This window comes from Callorhinchus milii, unplaced genomic scaffold, assembly GCF_018977255.1.
Source record: "Callorhinchus milii isolate IMCB2004 unplaced genomic scaffold, IMCB_Cmil_1.0 Scaffold18, whole genome shotgun sequence".
In the NCBI taxonomy this organism is placed as follows: domain Eukaryota; kingdom Metazoa; phylum Chordata; class Chondrichthyes; order Chimaeriformes; family Callorhinchidae; genus Callorhinchus; species Callorhinchus milii.
In genome coordinates, this window is record NW_024704759.1 from 7,700,108 (window position 1) to 7,714,465 (window position 14,358).

Sequence of the window (14,358 nt, forward strand, 5' to 3'; positions counted from 1 at the left end):
AGGCTGGCCTCTGTGCCTCCATGAGAAAGTAGTGATCCAACTGTCCTCTTTCAACGTCTTTCTCCTGCGGCCCGGTGACTTTTATCTACAAATTGTACCTCGCGGACAACAATCTGCGCGGATTGTGCTGAAATATCTCAGCAGAGACCTCTGCACAGTGGAGGAGCAGCGATTGCCGGAAATATCCTACACCAGTATATTCACACTGGGATGGCTGGAGCGGATAAACAGTAAGCGCGCTGGAACGCCATTGCAAGCTTGCCTGCTAGCCACGGACAATGGGGTTGTGAAATTGCCTTGGGCTAAAATAGTGACACCTGAATTTGTAAGTAAACTCAAAGTATCACCTCCGTGCAATCATATTTCCAGTCAAGCAGCAAAGGATGACTGTGGGGCTGTGAGGATGACAATGGACGTAGTCGCAGAGAATAACCCTTCGGTTCAAGACGGCGAGACGAAAATGGCTGGGCAGGATGATAAAAGTGTGTTGAGCAACTTGGCTCCAAAAGACAGTACAAAATATTCGAAGGACCAGTCTGTGAGATTGGAAAACGTCTGGCCGAATCCTTGCAAAGTCTCAGACGAAGATCTGGAGGGAGATTATGTGGATCTAATGATGTTTTCTAAAGATAATTGCACTGGTCTGATCACACAACCCCTATATAAGAACGGGGGTTCAGTCTCAGCTGTTTCAGCAAACAGCACGTGGGCATGTGGGAGGACAATAAGGTTTGCTGCAGAGCCTTGTTCACCATGCTTAAGTAGAAGATCAAATCAGGAGTTCAAAAACCAGGAGATGAAATGCCGTTATCGGGAATCCTATATAGAAGCTCTGCAAAACCCAGTGAACTTTGATTTCAATTTAGCGGCAGAAATGGCAGAAAATTCTCAAGAGAAAAGGGAAGAGCGTGTGATTGAACAGCAAGACACTTGCAGCTCAAAGGACTTTGTCAGCCACAGGCAATGCCAGGAACCAAAGAATTCCAGCAGATTTGTTGACACATCAATGAGTAAGTCACCAAAGAAAGGTGAATTATTGGAATATCTTCGTCCACTTCCTACTTCGTTAAAGGAACAGCATCAATCTGCAGCCAAACTTATCATTTCACCTGCGGTGCCTCAGAAGGGAAATCACATACGTTCACAGTCCTTAATCAACTCCAATCATTTGTTGCATCGCAATGGTGAAAGGTCAAGTTTGCCTCCTATTGACGTTGGCTCTTCAGCAGAAATGGTACCAATCAGACAAACTCCTCAATGTGCAAAGAAGAGTTTAGTGGCTTGCGTTTCTCCAAGGTCAATAAGGCGTAGAGCACAACTGAAAGGTAAATATGCTAAAAATTGTTTATCCTAGATACTTTGGTATTCTGGAGGGTAAGATCGAATCAACTAAAAATATAGAGTTGTTATTGTATATCCTGTGAAGTGCTTTAAGCTGTCCTTCTGACATGAAAGGTGCTGTATCAAATGTAAGAATTATTATAATGTTATTTCAGATTAGATAACTTCACAGAAGTAGTTTCTAAGTGATTTTCAGTGTTGGGTCAGACAGACCCTAAATACTGCCCCGTTACATTTGAATGGATATTATTTTTCGTATTTTTCTTTTAAATTTCCCCAAATAACTACTTTCTGCAGGAGGTGGACATCTTGTAAAAATATTTCCTAATTGTCTTGTTAACCATCCCAGTTGCACCAATGATGATAGGAACTATGCTTGTGTTGTACTACCACATGTGTCCACACTTAATTCATAGGTCAGCATATTTCCTGAGATATTTTGTATTTTGCAGTCACTTGGAATGGCCACATCAATGTACAATCTATTAGTTTAAAATGATATTCGGTTTATCACAGATTACTGTTCTACCTGTATGCACTTGTGAGTCCCACGTTATTTTGATAATAATAATAATAATAATTCTTGCAACTGATATAGCACCTTTTCATGTCTTCGAGACGTCTCAAAGCGCTTCACAGAATATACTGTAAAGTGAATTGACTGTATTTTGTGGGTGAAAACGCAGCGGCCAATTGTGCACAACAGTGTCTCACAAACAGTCGTGGATTGAGGTACCAATTTATTAATTTTTTAAAAAAAATTGAAGGAATTATTACCCCCCCAGAAAAGTGATCCACCAATCGACTAACAACCGGGTTCCTTCTTACTGCTAGGTAAACAGAGCCGAGTGGATTAAGGAAACTTTCTCCAACATTTCGCTCTGCCGGGAATGTTACCTTTTGATGTCACTTTATGTTCATACCATTTGGTCTTTATGGCCATATCAAAGTGTTTCCTTCTATAGAATTGAATAACTAAGTAAAAGAGTTAAGAAAAGTCCAGAATTTCATTCCACACGTAACATTGGGTAACATATATTTTAGCAGAAAGCAATAAGAAAAAGGATATGATGGCCTAGGAGCAAATCAGCTCCATTTTTCCCAAACCCCCACATGCGCATACAAGCACACACATACATAGAAAAGCATTGCAAGTGTGCACACCGAAACCCATGTATACGCAAACACATACACACACACTCAAGTGCACCCTTGAGTAATAGATAGAAAGAAGATGAAGAATAAATAAGAGGTTAACACATCCTTTGCCCCAGCTAACTCGATATCATAGATCTATCAGACAGAGCATGATGTTTATGTTCCAAGCATTCCAATGATAAATAATTATAGTTGCTCTGAGGCAACTCCTGTTAAGCAGATTATAGATTACTATTTATTTTGCTACATATCTGCTCAGTTACAAGCGATTATAACTCTATGGAATGTCACATTAATAACAAACTGAGTAAATTAGATAGTGCAGAGTGGTTAAGTAAAAACACTGTCCCATTTCACGGTGAAGAGATGCTTTGATTAGATGAGTTCAATGTCTCTCTTCTCTGAAATTGGATAAGGAACATAACTAAAATGATTCCTCGGAGGTTAATCTATTTCTCAATCAATGAGACTCAAGCCATAAAAGGAGTACAAACTGGAAGTGCGGTTATCTTAGCAGTGAGTGGGCAGTGATTAAAAACTGTGAGTTACAGATTTAGTTTGCTTCTGATCTAAGTATGGGGTTTAAACATATTGCAGGTGGAGGTATAATAATAATAATAGTAATCCTTGCATTTGATACAGCGCCGTATCATGCCATTGAGGTGTTTCAAAGCACTTCACAGAATATGCACAGGTATCTCCAGACTAGGAAATAAATCGTGCTAGGGTACAATGTTGTTGTCGTTGCCAATAGTTAGATAAAATTAGACATTCACTTCATGGCTTCTTTGTGGGACATTGCTGTATGCAAATTTGCTGCTGCATTTGCCCCCAAAGTATCCAATTATTCATAAAAAATGTAAGTTGTCATATAGTCACTGCACTTTACAGTAAATCCTGTGATAAATCCTTTTACCAAGACGTTCACCCTGTGTGAAAGGCACAATATAAGTGCAAACTGTGGTTGTTGTAGAAGATCAGTGTTTGCATTGAAGCTAAGCCTGATCCTGTCCTCACTCAATGGCCACATATGTCTGCTGTCCAGCAGGGATCAATGAAGCTGGAACCATCGCTAATATTTTTCCTATTCTCTCGCTGTGGCCAATTATCCCATCGATTAGCTCAGAAAAGATCAAAAATCAAACCTGGGGACCTCCTGGTCCATGAGACTCGGTGCCTTATTGGGCAGAGCGTTTATTTCAGTGAAGCGTCATGGAGAACTATTCCATGTGTGTCACTGAATTCAGCAAATACTTTTTTACCAAGAAGAAGTTTTACCAACCTTTGTGGCTCCTGATTTTAGGCTATTTTTGGTAGTTGTGGACATGTTATCCCCATTACAGATGCTTCTAAATTCCTATGTCAAACAAGAAGGAATGGGAGTTATTCAAGCTCTATGGAAACAACTATAAAAATAGTGCTTGATTATTTTCAGTACGGTTGGCATTACATTACCAATAGTGCAACATACACTGGGAGCTCAAGAACACATACACTATCCCTATATAATTGCTGTGCACATGTTTTTGAGACATCTCAAAGGGCTTCACAGGGCATATTGTAAAGTGGATCGACTGTATTTTGTGGGCGAAATTTGGCTGCCAATTGTGCAGAGCAGTGTCCACAAACAGTTGTAGATTGAATGACCAAATTTATTTACTTTTCTTTTATTTATTCAAATGAATGTACTTACTTTTTTTTAACTGAGCCCTGGCTTAAACTGCCCTTCTTATGTATGTCCGTCCTGGTGTTTGCCTTTGTAACTCTGATCCTATGCCCTCTTGTTCTACATCTTGTTGTACCTGAAAATAAATTGTAGTGCAAATGGCCTTGTAGCCTATGGATTAGGAGGAAAAAACACCAGGCCAGGATTCTGAACGCTGATCATTATCCAATGACTGGAGGGAAATGTGTGTGTGTGTGTGGAAGTCATGTGAAAATAGGATCAGTCTTGGCAGCGATGTTCTCTGCACTCAAATATCCTGCTGTTACTCGTTGTTTGAGCTGGCACATAAAGAAATCTTTAGCAAAAGATATAATGAGGATTCATAACACATATTGGCAGTTTTCCAATGATCTTCTCGCCATCCTGCGGGTTTTTGGGCTGATGAATGCACTTCTTATACGTGATAAATCCCCAGAGTACTGTCACTGTAGCATTCAGTGATGAAGGTTAAGGAGCGTGTAATAAGCTCGTCTATTCTCCTCTCTAATATGCACCATTGAACGACAGTGTGGAGGTGGCAGCTAACTGCATGCTGAGTACGGAGGCTGAGCGCACATCAATGCTTGTCACGGACGCTTACAAATGTCTTCACAATCCCGAGTCCCCAAAATAACACCCGGTCTTAACCTGTAAGGTATTTTGCCTTAAAATTTAAGGTCGTGCAGAATTATGCACAATTCTTAATTTGGAAGCTGGTTTCTTTTTAGGAGTTGTGGTCAATGGCTTTGCAGACTAAGACTGGGTGGATTTTTTTGCTCAGTGTTTCTCAATAAAATATTAAACGAACCCACCCCAAGATCTGTGAAAATGAGTGAGAAACATTTAAATATTCCTATCGGGGAATATATTAAATGTTCCTAAAGGGACTGTCAGATCTAAAGACAGGGCTCACTCATAATGCAGAATTTCATTATTCACAAGCAGATCAATGACTTGGATTTATATAAGCGCCCTTCACACGGGATAGTGTCTCGGAGCACTTTGATTACTGCTGATAATCATCGAAGACACTATGAATGAAAATAAAAAACATTCTCTTTCTTGTTAGCAGTCTCTTTCTGTGCAATAGCACAAGGGAATAGAACCTTTTTATAACATGGACCTTTGAGTCTAACAGCTCAGAAGTTGTGTTATAAGCAAACTGTGAAGATGACCTTATTTTACTTTTCGCCAGATTCCTTCTGCTGATGACGGTCTTATCATTGGCCAGTGATAGGTGGTGAGTTTTTGCAGTGCAGCCTGTTGATTTGAACTAGTGTGCTGTTGTATTGTATTATTTGTCTTGCGGTGACTGCTGATCCTCCACACATACCATTAGGTGAAGATCTGATGCCCTTTCACTTTCCACACTTTGAACTCAACCATCTCTCATGAATTGGTTTCCTGCAGTTTTACCTGCAGTTGGTCAGATGCAATACAATTTTACATTTGTATGGCGTGTTTCATGTCAGGAGTACGTCCCAAGATGCTTTATATTCCTGGCTTGGGGTGGGGGTGGGCGCTAATGGGACAATGGGGGAGCGATGACCAAAAGCAGGGTTAAAGAGGATAATACATGTTTCTTTTTTTCCCCTCCCTGTAGATTCCAGGCCAGAAATCAGAGTTCGGTCAGAAATCCCCATCTTATTGGGACAAGGAGCTGAAGTTGTCTTGCCAACTGGTGATTTTCTCTTATCAGAACGTAACCAGAAGAGGTTTTCTTCCCGATTGCTGGATTTTAGCAATGATATTCTCAATTCAAAAGTTGGTTGTTTGCCAGGTAAATCACCAGGTTTCAGTTCTGAACAACACACACGTATGACTTCTCCCATCTGTCAATGTCAATCCGCAGAATAAAGTGTTGCATAGAGATTTAAAGGGAATAGCTTGCTAGGAATGTCTGGCCAGTAAGAGAGACATTGCCAGTCTCAATGCCTCTTTAATTCTCAACCAGTTGAGATCTATCAGAACGTGTCATTTGGCAAATATTGTACATCATTAGCAGATCGAATGTATTGATTGAGGAAAATGTTACAGTGCAATAAAATTTCATTTCAAATAACAGCTGTTTTTTTGTCAGTATCCAAACCAAACTGAAAATTCGATGCATCCCATTTGTACATGGAAATTCCAGCGATAGATTGTTGGAGTGGAACGTGCACTCTCTTTCTGGAGGGACATCGTACAATCAATTGTTTAATTACATTTTGTTTGGGTCTGTATACCATGTGTCCTTTTTCTTAAAAAAAAACTTTGTTGTGGTGGAAGGATTTTAGAGAACTATATGGTATTTATAATACGGTAATAATAATCGATTAGATTTATATATTAAAGATTAAATATATGCCTTAAATAGGTGCTTTACAAAATGTTGATTAGAAATTAAAGTGAATTTTACTATGTAGTCAAATTGTGCCAGCAAATCCCTTCAACAGCACTCAGATAAATGGAGGGGTAAGTGAGCCAGGATAAGCAGGAGAAAGACTCCACAAATCTTTCAAATAGCACCTGCAGTCTCTTTATGTCACCTGAATCACACGGAAAAAGAAGTGCAAACAACAGTCAAAAAAAAATAGATGGTGATGTGAAAATAAATAATAAACACAGTGAGCAGATAGTGAATAATAATAATAAACATAGCGAACAGTAGAGGGAGTTGTGTGGAGGCGGAGAGGCTGGATTTCTGCACTGTGCCCATCTAAAGATTTTTCCCATGACAACAGCGGTGTTCTGAACCGGAAGTCACAGCACTGGCTTTTATCTTTGGCCTGGAAAATTCCCCAAAAGTCCAACGAAAACTCAAAAAGTATAACAACCTTCAAGGTCATGATTTTTAACCATTTTTCTTAAATGCGAATTCCGAACTTTCAGCCACAAAACAGAAATCACAGTACGTGCAATGGCCTCTAGTTTGCAAATTATGGCCCTCATCCCCATTAAACACATCAAGTTTACTGTTTTGTATTCAGTTAATCAGTGCATTGCACAAATCCCTTCACTCTCTGGCACCTCTCCGACCTCCTCACTCCCCAATCCACCACCCAGCGCCTCCGCTCGACTGGCACCGACCACCTGCTCGTCCCACCATCGGTGGTCGTGCTTTCAGCCACTATGCCCCAAAACTCTAGAACATTCTCCCTCAATCCCTCTGCCTTGCCCCCCTCTCTTCCTTTTTTTTAAGACCCTCCTGAAAAGCTTCCTCCCGCCCACAGCTTAGAGTCAGGCTCTGCCACAGTTGAGCTCTCTGAGACGCTGCCCTGTGTGGAGGGTGCTATATAAGTGCAAGTTGTTGTCGTACACTACGAATCTTAGTGTGCAAAACTATGTAACTAAAACACTACAACAGATAAGGGAATACTGCAAATATTTGATTGGCTCATATTAGATGTGTCTTGACTGAAGGAGTGGTCATATATCAGGAAGTTTCCAGCTCATGCACTGTTAATATATATTTCCTATCGAGCTCCACTGAGAGAGCCAACGGTAACATGGAGTGAGGTGGATGACTCGTGCACAATGAGCTAACTGAGTGGTATTTTTTTTGTTGATCTTTTCAGGAAGCAGGGATAAGGCAGGGAGAGCTGTGTTGCAAGTCTGCACCAACAACAGAGTGTGGCAGAAGCCAACCTGCACCATTGCTGACCTCACCAGATTGTTTCTGTATTTCCACAGTGTTCCCAGGTGAGACACATTCACCATATTGACCATCATTGTATCAACATTCAGAGTATTGACTCCCACTCTTCCCTTCATTGAGAACAGAAAGGCAGTACTAGCTTGTAGGGAGCAAACAGATTTTTCATCACGTTGTTAATTAATAATACCTCCATTCCGCCATATCACCTCGAAAAACACTTCACAGAGGTTTCTGTAAAGTGTAGTGACAGCATACAGTCAAACCTGTCTTCAACAACCACTCAGGGGACTGGGTCAATGTGGCCTTTATATAAAGGTGGCCTCTGAGTAAGTGTTCAATGGTTCGTGAATGCACACTAAAGAGGCTGTTCTGGTGTGGTTGGTAATAAGGGGTAGTTGCTAAATGGAGGTGGTTGCTTGAGCAGGTTGACTGCATTTGCAGGTTAACCTGGCAGCCGATTTGAACACAGCAATGTCCCACAAACAGCCATGAACTCAGTGATTAATTGTTTTGTCTGAAGCATTGTTGGCCAAGACACCAGAATAAAACTCCTTTCTCTTTTCAAATAGCACCATGGGATCTTTAACATTCTTGGTTTAGCATCATGGGATATGAGGGATAACAACTCTAATATTGCATAGAATATCAGCCTGGACTGTAAGTCTCAAAATCCCGATGTGGGGCTTGAACCCACAATTTTCTGACACCGAGACAAAAATGTCTTTGCAAAACAACGTATAACTGATCATCGTGAGTTGAGAGGGGCTAACGCATTTAAATAAATCATGATGGTGCCTGAGGTTAATTTATTATTGAAGCAAAAAAGCTGACTCCTCTTGTTTGGCTGTCTTGATCAGACCAATCTGCAAAACTTTTAGCAACATGCTTTGAGCATAGTTTTGATATTTATGCAAAATAGCTCAGAGTTATTCAAGAAACTCAACAAAGCTTGGAAATGACACGGGTTCGCACTTGCACTATTGACTTAGGCTCAATGTTTTCAATGGCTTGGATCTGGGTATGAAATGAATTGATTGAGGTCAGGTTAGGGTGGAACCACCAACTTGTACTCATTCCTAGCACAGCCTTCTAGTCTTCTTTCTTGCATCCAATTCTTAACAAATGCCACACAAAGTGATCTCTGTAAAGGCTCGGTTGGATTTCCTCAAGGCAAATGATTTAAAATGCACCAAAGTCGGTAAGAAGGCTGAGAAGTGCTTTGTTCTGTAGCTTTTGGCACTTTTGTGGGGGGTCAGTTAGGTGTCTGACACATGCGGAAACCCATCACCATGTTTAAGAGTATCCAAACCAAGCTGAGGGTTCTATGCATCCCACCTACACATGGAAATCCCAGAGATAGATTGTGTTGCCTATTGATACGCTTTCCAACATTCCTCTGTTTCTGTTTTTTTGAAACCATACCACTGTTTGCTATGTTTGACAAAGTTGACTGTTTAATGCTGACCCCTACTGGTGATAAAAAGCATAATTTACATTGTGATTAAAGAAACACGGCATGCGATCGATATGTAGCTGATATGCAGCGAACGTGTGTCAAACTGCCGTTTCCACTAGCTCTCACATTGAATCAATGTGAGTTCAACAGTTGTACTCTGTATTCTGTAGAGTACAACTGCCGTTGTTCTGTGCAAATTGGGAGGACGGCTCAAAACGCTTCACAAAATACGCAATAAAGTGCAGTGAATGTGTTTTTTGTGGGCAAATCAGCGCTTCACACTGAAGCAGCAGATAGCAGTATAATGTGGTTGACTTACTTTAAGCTCTCAGGAATTGCATTGTTTGATTTTCATTGTGCATATTTCTTATCACAGGAAGGAGGTTAGGGAACTGGGGCTGATGGTTGTTGTGGATGCCAGAAGATGCCCACCTCCTCTCGCACTTTATAAGGCTTTTGGGTCAATGCAGGTGAGAATTGTTACGTTCAGCCACGGACTTTCATGGAGGTAGAATTCCACCCAGGTGTAGATTTACTACATTAAAGCAGCATTTCTGAACGTCCTGAATTTGGCAAACCGCTGAATTCAGTTTTAACTTTCGAAGCGCGTTTTCTGTAGTTGTTGGAAGAAGCTTATAGAAAAATGGCTTCAATATGACAGAACATGTTTAAGAATTTGCCAAATTCTTGATGCTCTGAAATGCTATGTTAGTAAATTAATTTCTTAATAAATTAATTCATTTTAACTCATTTATCCAAGGTAAAATTCATTAAATGTAAACGGGTACAAGTCAGTGATCTTAAACAATCCACAATTACATTATGTTACATCTATTCAAGAGAATAGATGGATGAATCAATAGAGCAATAATACTTTAACATTCAAATCCGTGACTAGTACTAATGAGAATATCCAACATGATGGCAGACTATGATCATCCTCATTATCTCGGGTACAATATGTAATTTGGGACATGACATGTCAAGCGACTGCCAGGATGGTGGAAGGCGAAATGGATGGACCTAGATTTCTAATAATGGAGAGGTCTTTCAAATCAAATTGCTTTAATTATTTCCAAGATGGGATTTCTAAGGTCCTCTGGACAATTTGTGGAGTTATTGTATGATATATATAATATATAAAACACAGTCAATTCACTTTACAGAATATTCTGTGATTTGTTTTGAGACGTCTTGAAGACATGATAAGGCGTTATAGCAAATGCATGGATTATTATTATAAATATATGTATAGATTTGTTATTCATCTGTTTGAACTACTTTGATGTTTCGTTCTGCAGGAATCTGTCCCTCACTCCATTCACTGTGTCCTAATACTAGTAGATAAAGAGGCATCATTTAAGGTGGAGAAATATCCCGGGACAGTGGTAAGTGTTAGCTAACCTTTTAGACAATTAGATTGAATCAGGAAGTGGGTTTGCCTTGCTCTGTAACATTGGTTGCAATAAAAATAAAATTGCACCAATTGAATTTAAACATTTTCATTGAAACCTCACTAGCTTTTCCCAATCCTGTTTGTGCCTCTTCGGCAATTTCCTCTGCTTTTCCTCACAATTTTGAGGTCTAAATGCTTGGATTCCGATAGCATCTCTACTATTGGAGTGATACTTAACCCTTGTGTTATCAATAATAGTTTAAACAATACAATGCAAAATTACATTTGCATAGTGCCTTTCACACTGTTAAAAACACCATTAAAACACTGACATAACCAATTGGCAGAACGAAGATGAAGGACAGTCAATCCCTAGTGAATTGAAAGTAGTTATGTCTGATGTATTTGGGACAGTCTGACCTATATTGTTTGCTATATTCAGATGGAGGTTTTGACATCCTTGAAAGCCCTGCACAAGTTCATCGAGAGCAATCAGCTGACAGAGGACCTGGAGGGGACATTTCCTTACAGCCACTCTGACTGGACTCAGTTTCGTATGGTGAGGACAATTTCAGGCCACTGCACTTTAGTTGGTTTAATAGAGAATTCCGTATTCATAGATTGGAGTGATCTCCGGCTGTTACATTTACTACACTTACTACCACATGCGTTTATAACAGGAAATTCCAGTATCCAGCATTAATTTGTGCCACTTTTAATTGTCTGTCATTTAATGTTGAGGTCTAATAAATATCCTAAACAGCATTAAAGTAAATTGTAAAATGTACCAAGCCCTCTGGGACGCTATCCTGCATTAGGTGTGCTATATAAATGTACATTTTTGTTGTTGCATTTAATTTGTGTGGGACAGAGAATTGAGCGGAGAGACCAAAAAAAAATACTGCTTGACTTTTGAGCAACCTATTTAGGGTCTGAAATTGCTATTAGTTTTGGAACATCTGTTTATTGTAAAAATATGATTACGTTTTCAGTAATAATGTATAAATTACAGATCATCTGCTCTCCCATTGATGTAATCCAGGCTCTGAAATAACTTTGCTCCCTGTGATTTACAGTTTTTTCCCCAGTGGAAATTGCTGTATGGAGGGCCTGCAAGGACTTGAAATTACAGCCCAGCTCACAATGAATCCACACTCCCGTAACATTGGGGTCAGTGTGCTCGCCTTGCAAGCAAGATTCCCGGGCTGGACTCACTGTACTGCTTGTATGCTGTGGGACTATGCTATGATCCAGTTCTTACCTACCCCGAAATTCACAATCCTACTTAAAGGCCGAGGGGCCTAAATATTCCCTTGCCTCTGAATGAATGAAAAAACAACATTGCGATACTGCATTTTTGCCACCGGATGACAGGCTTGTGCTGTGTACCATTGTGAAAGGAGTTTGTGAGAACCATTTAGTTTATACAGAACTGTGTCTCACTGAGTTGCTGGACAAATAAATTGGCTCCACCACCATCAACATGGCTTACCCTGCTCTCAGATACTGGTCCCTATGGTTTTAGCTGCTGCCAGGCTTTCAGGATAATTGGTGAGGTGTCCAATAGCATGTTTATTTTTTTCAGCTGTCAGCCCTTCCTGTGTGCATAGGCATTTTTATGTTTGTAGCATGCCTCTTGGAATCAGAAAGTCTTTCCCTTTAACACAACATCCCTTTTAAATCTTCTTTGAAAGATACTGCATAGTTCCTGATGTAACTTCCACTACAACTCGTATTTCAGACCAAGGTCATGAATAATTGATACTTGTCCAGCTTGGGACCTTCTACCCCTTAGGAATTTGGCTTGTGGACATCCCTGCACTTGAAGGTCTACCTTTGATATCCTGCAAACCTGCACAGCTTTACCTGTTCTTGAATAGGTTGCTCATCTTCAAAGGGTAAAGGGTTGAGTGGATGCCCTGAGTCGGATTCAAAGACCAGACCTTGCAATCTCGAGTGTGCTTTAAATACCTCCTGCTCTCAGCCTGCAGAACCCTTTTGCCTTAAAATTTGAAATTGTGCAAAATTGTAGAAACATCCTAAAATTTGGATCTGGTTTCTCTTAAGAACCTTCGAAAAATCCCCTTTCTTCTCAATTCATTTTTTTCCCTGATTTTTTTGCGCATCTTAAATGTTAAAGCACAAAGCTCTTAAGGCTAAGACCAGTTTGAATTGGGGGCTTCTTTGGCACTGAAGCAAACGTGTTTCCCAGAATGGTTTTCTGGGGAAAGTGGCGTGTAAGCATTTTCTGGGTTCGAACAAATCCGTCACGACTTCAAGAACAAATGTTAATCAATTTGAAAGGAACAGAGCTGGCAAGGGTTCTCTTCCTATTGCAGCCCTAAGCAGAGGGAACAGAATATTGGCACCAATGCAAAGGCCATTCATCGAGTATTCCATGCACAATTTCACTGGTTTTACAGACAGATTTCAGTCAAGAGATTCTCAGCTTTTATTTACATGGCAGCTTTCATGTTGGGATGATATCTCAACGTCCTTCACAGGATATCCTGTAAAGTGTAGTGTCTGTGCATTTTGTAGGCAAATTTGGCAGCCAATGTGTACACAGGAATGGCCCACAAACACTCCTGAAGTTTGGGGGATTGTTGGCCAGGACACTGGGAGAAACTCCATAGTGCCATGAGATTGCTAACGCCCACCTGAATAGGCCGACTAAACCTTGGTCTCATGGTCTCATCCGAAGGATGGCCCTTCTATCAATGCTAAACCTCCAGGTACTGCATTTTAGAAGCAGCCTAAACTGGTTCAAATGTACCAACTTGTGGCTTGAACCCACAACCTTCTAACTGGTGAATACTCTGAACTGAACCAGGATGGCAGTTAAATTATTTGTTAGCTTCTCATATCTAAGGTGCAATTTGTGTAAAGATGCTGAACCAATTTTGCATGACTGTTGCGTTGAGTAATCTTTACAAAGGATGTTTGTTAAATACAAACTATGTGGTTTATTTTGCAGAAATTGGAGCTGTTCGTTAGAAACTGCATAGATGCGTCCAGCCTACTTTTGGAGACCATTAGAACATTTGAATCCACTAAACCTGGTATCAGTGTGCAGGTACAGGTCAAGCAAGGATGAAGGAGAGAACAGAAAAAGTGGAATAATCTTCAATGACTTTTTTTTAAACGTTTTTGCAAACATTTTTAAATTCAGTCGTAATTTGGAAGACCTTTTTCCCACAGTTCTCAAAAGAATCGGACTCCAAATTAAAACTTAATTTAAGGATTTTGCATGTTCTTAATAATAATCCTTACATTTTGTAGAGTGCTTTCATGTCGGGAGGATGTCTTGGAGCATTTTGCAGGATATTCTGTGATTGACTGTATTTTGTAGAAGATAATATTGGGATGGACCAAGTATTTGCATCTATACTGGGAGGAATGGTGGTCAATAGATAGATTGGCTCAAAAATTCACCAATTATTCTAGTTGTATGTTGTTTGCTGTAACTTTTATCCTCCTAAGTTTGGAAGAAATACATTTGTATATTAAAGCGAGACAGATCCAGGTCAGTCTGAATGAGGCAGTGCAGGGTTTTTTTTTGGAGGAAAGTTTACTTTTTATTTTAAAGTTGAAATGTTAGTTCAATAGCGACTCTCAGTTATGCGTTCAGATGTGATTCCACTAAATTGATCATATCATCTGTC

At 40.0% G+C, this 14,358-nt stretch overlaps 1 protein-coding gene across 1 annotated transcript in view; it reads left to right on the forward strand.

Moving 5' to 3' along the window:
• The first annotated feature begins 347 nt into the window (after positions 1–347).
• Positions 348–14,358, forward strand: part of LOC103191199 (pleckstrin homology domain-containing family G member 4B) — a 30,015-nt gene continuing 16,004 nt past the window's right edge. Inside the window, exons 1-7 of the mRNA XM_042341858.1 lie at positions 348–1,325; positions 5,808–5,984; positions 7,762–7,885; positions 9,674–9,767; positions 10,599–10,685; positions 11,136–11,252; positions 13,671–13,769. Coding sequence (XP_042197792.1) covers positions 404–1,325; positions 5,808–5,984; positions 7,762–7,885; positions 9,674–9,767; positions 10,599–10,685; positions 11,136–11,252; positions 13,671–13,769 — 1,620 coding nt within the window. The 5' untranslated portion in view covers positions 348–403. The remainder of the gene's footprint in view (positions 1,326–5,807; positions 5,985–7,761; positions 7,886–9,673; positions 9,768–10,598; positions 10,686–11,135; positions 11,253–13,670; positions 13,770–14,358) is intronic.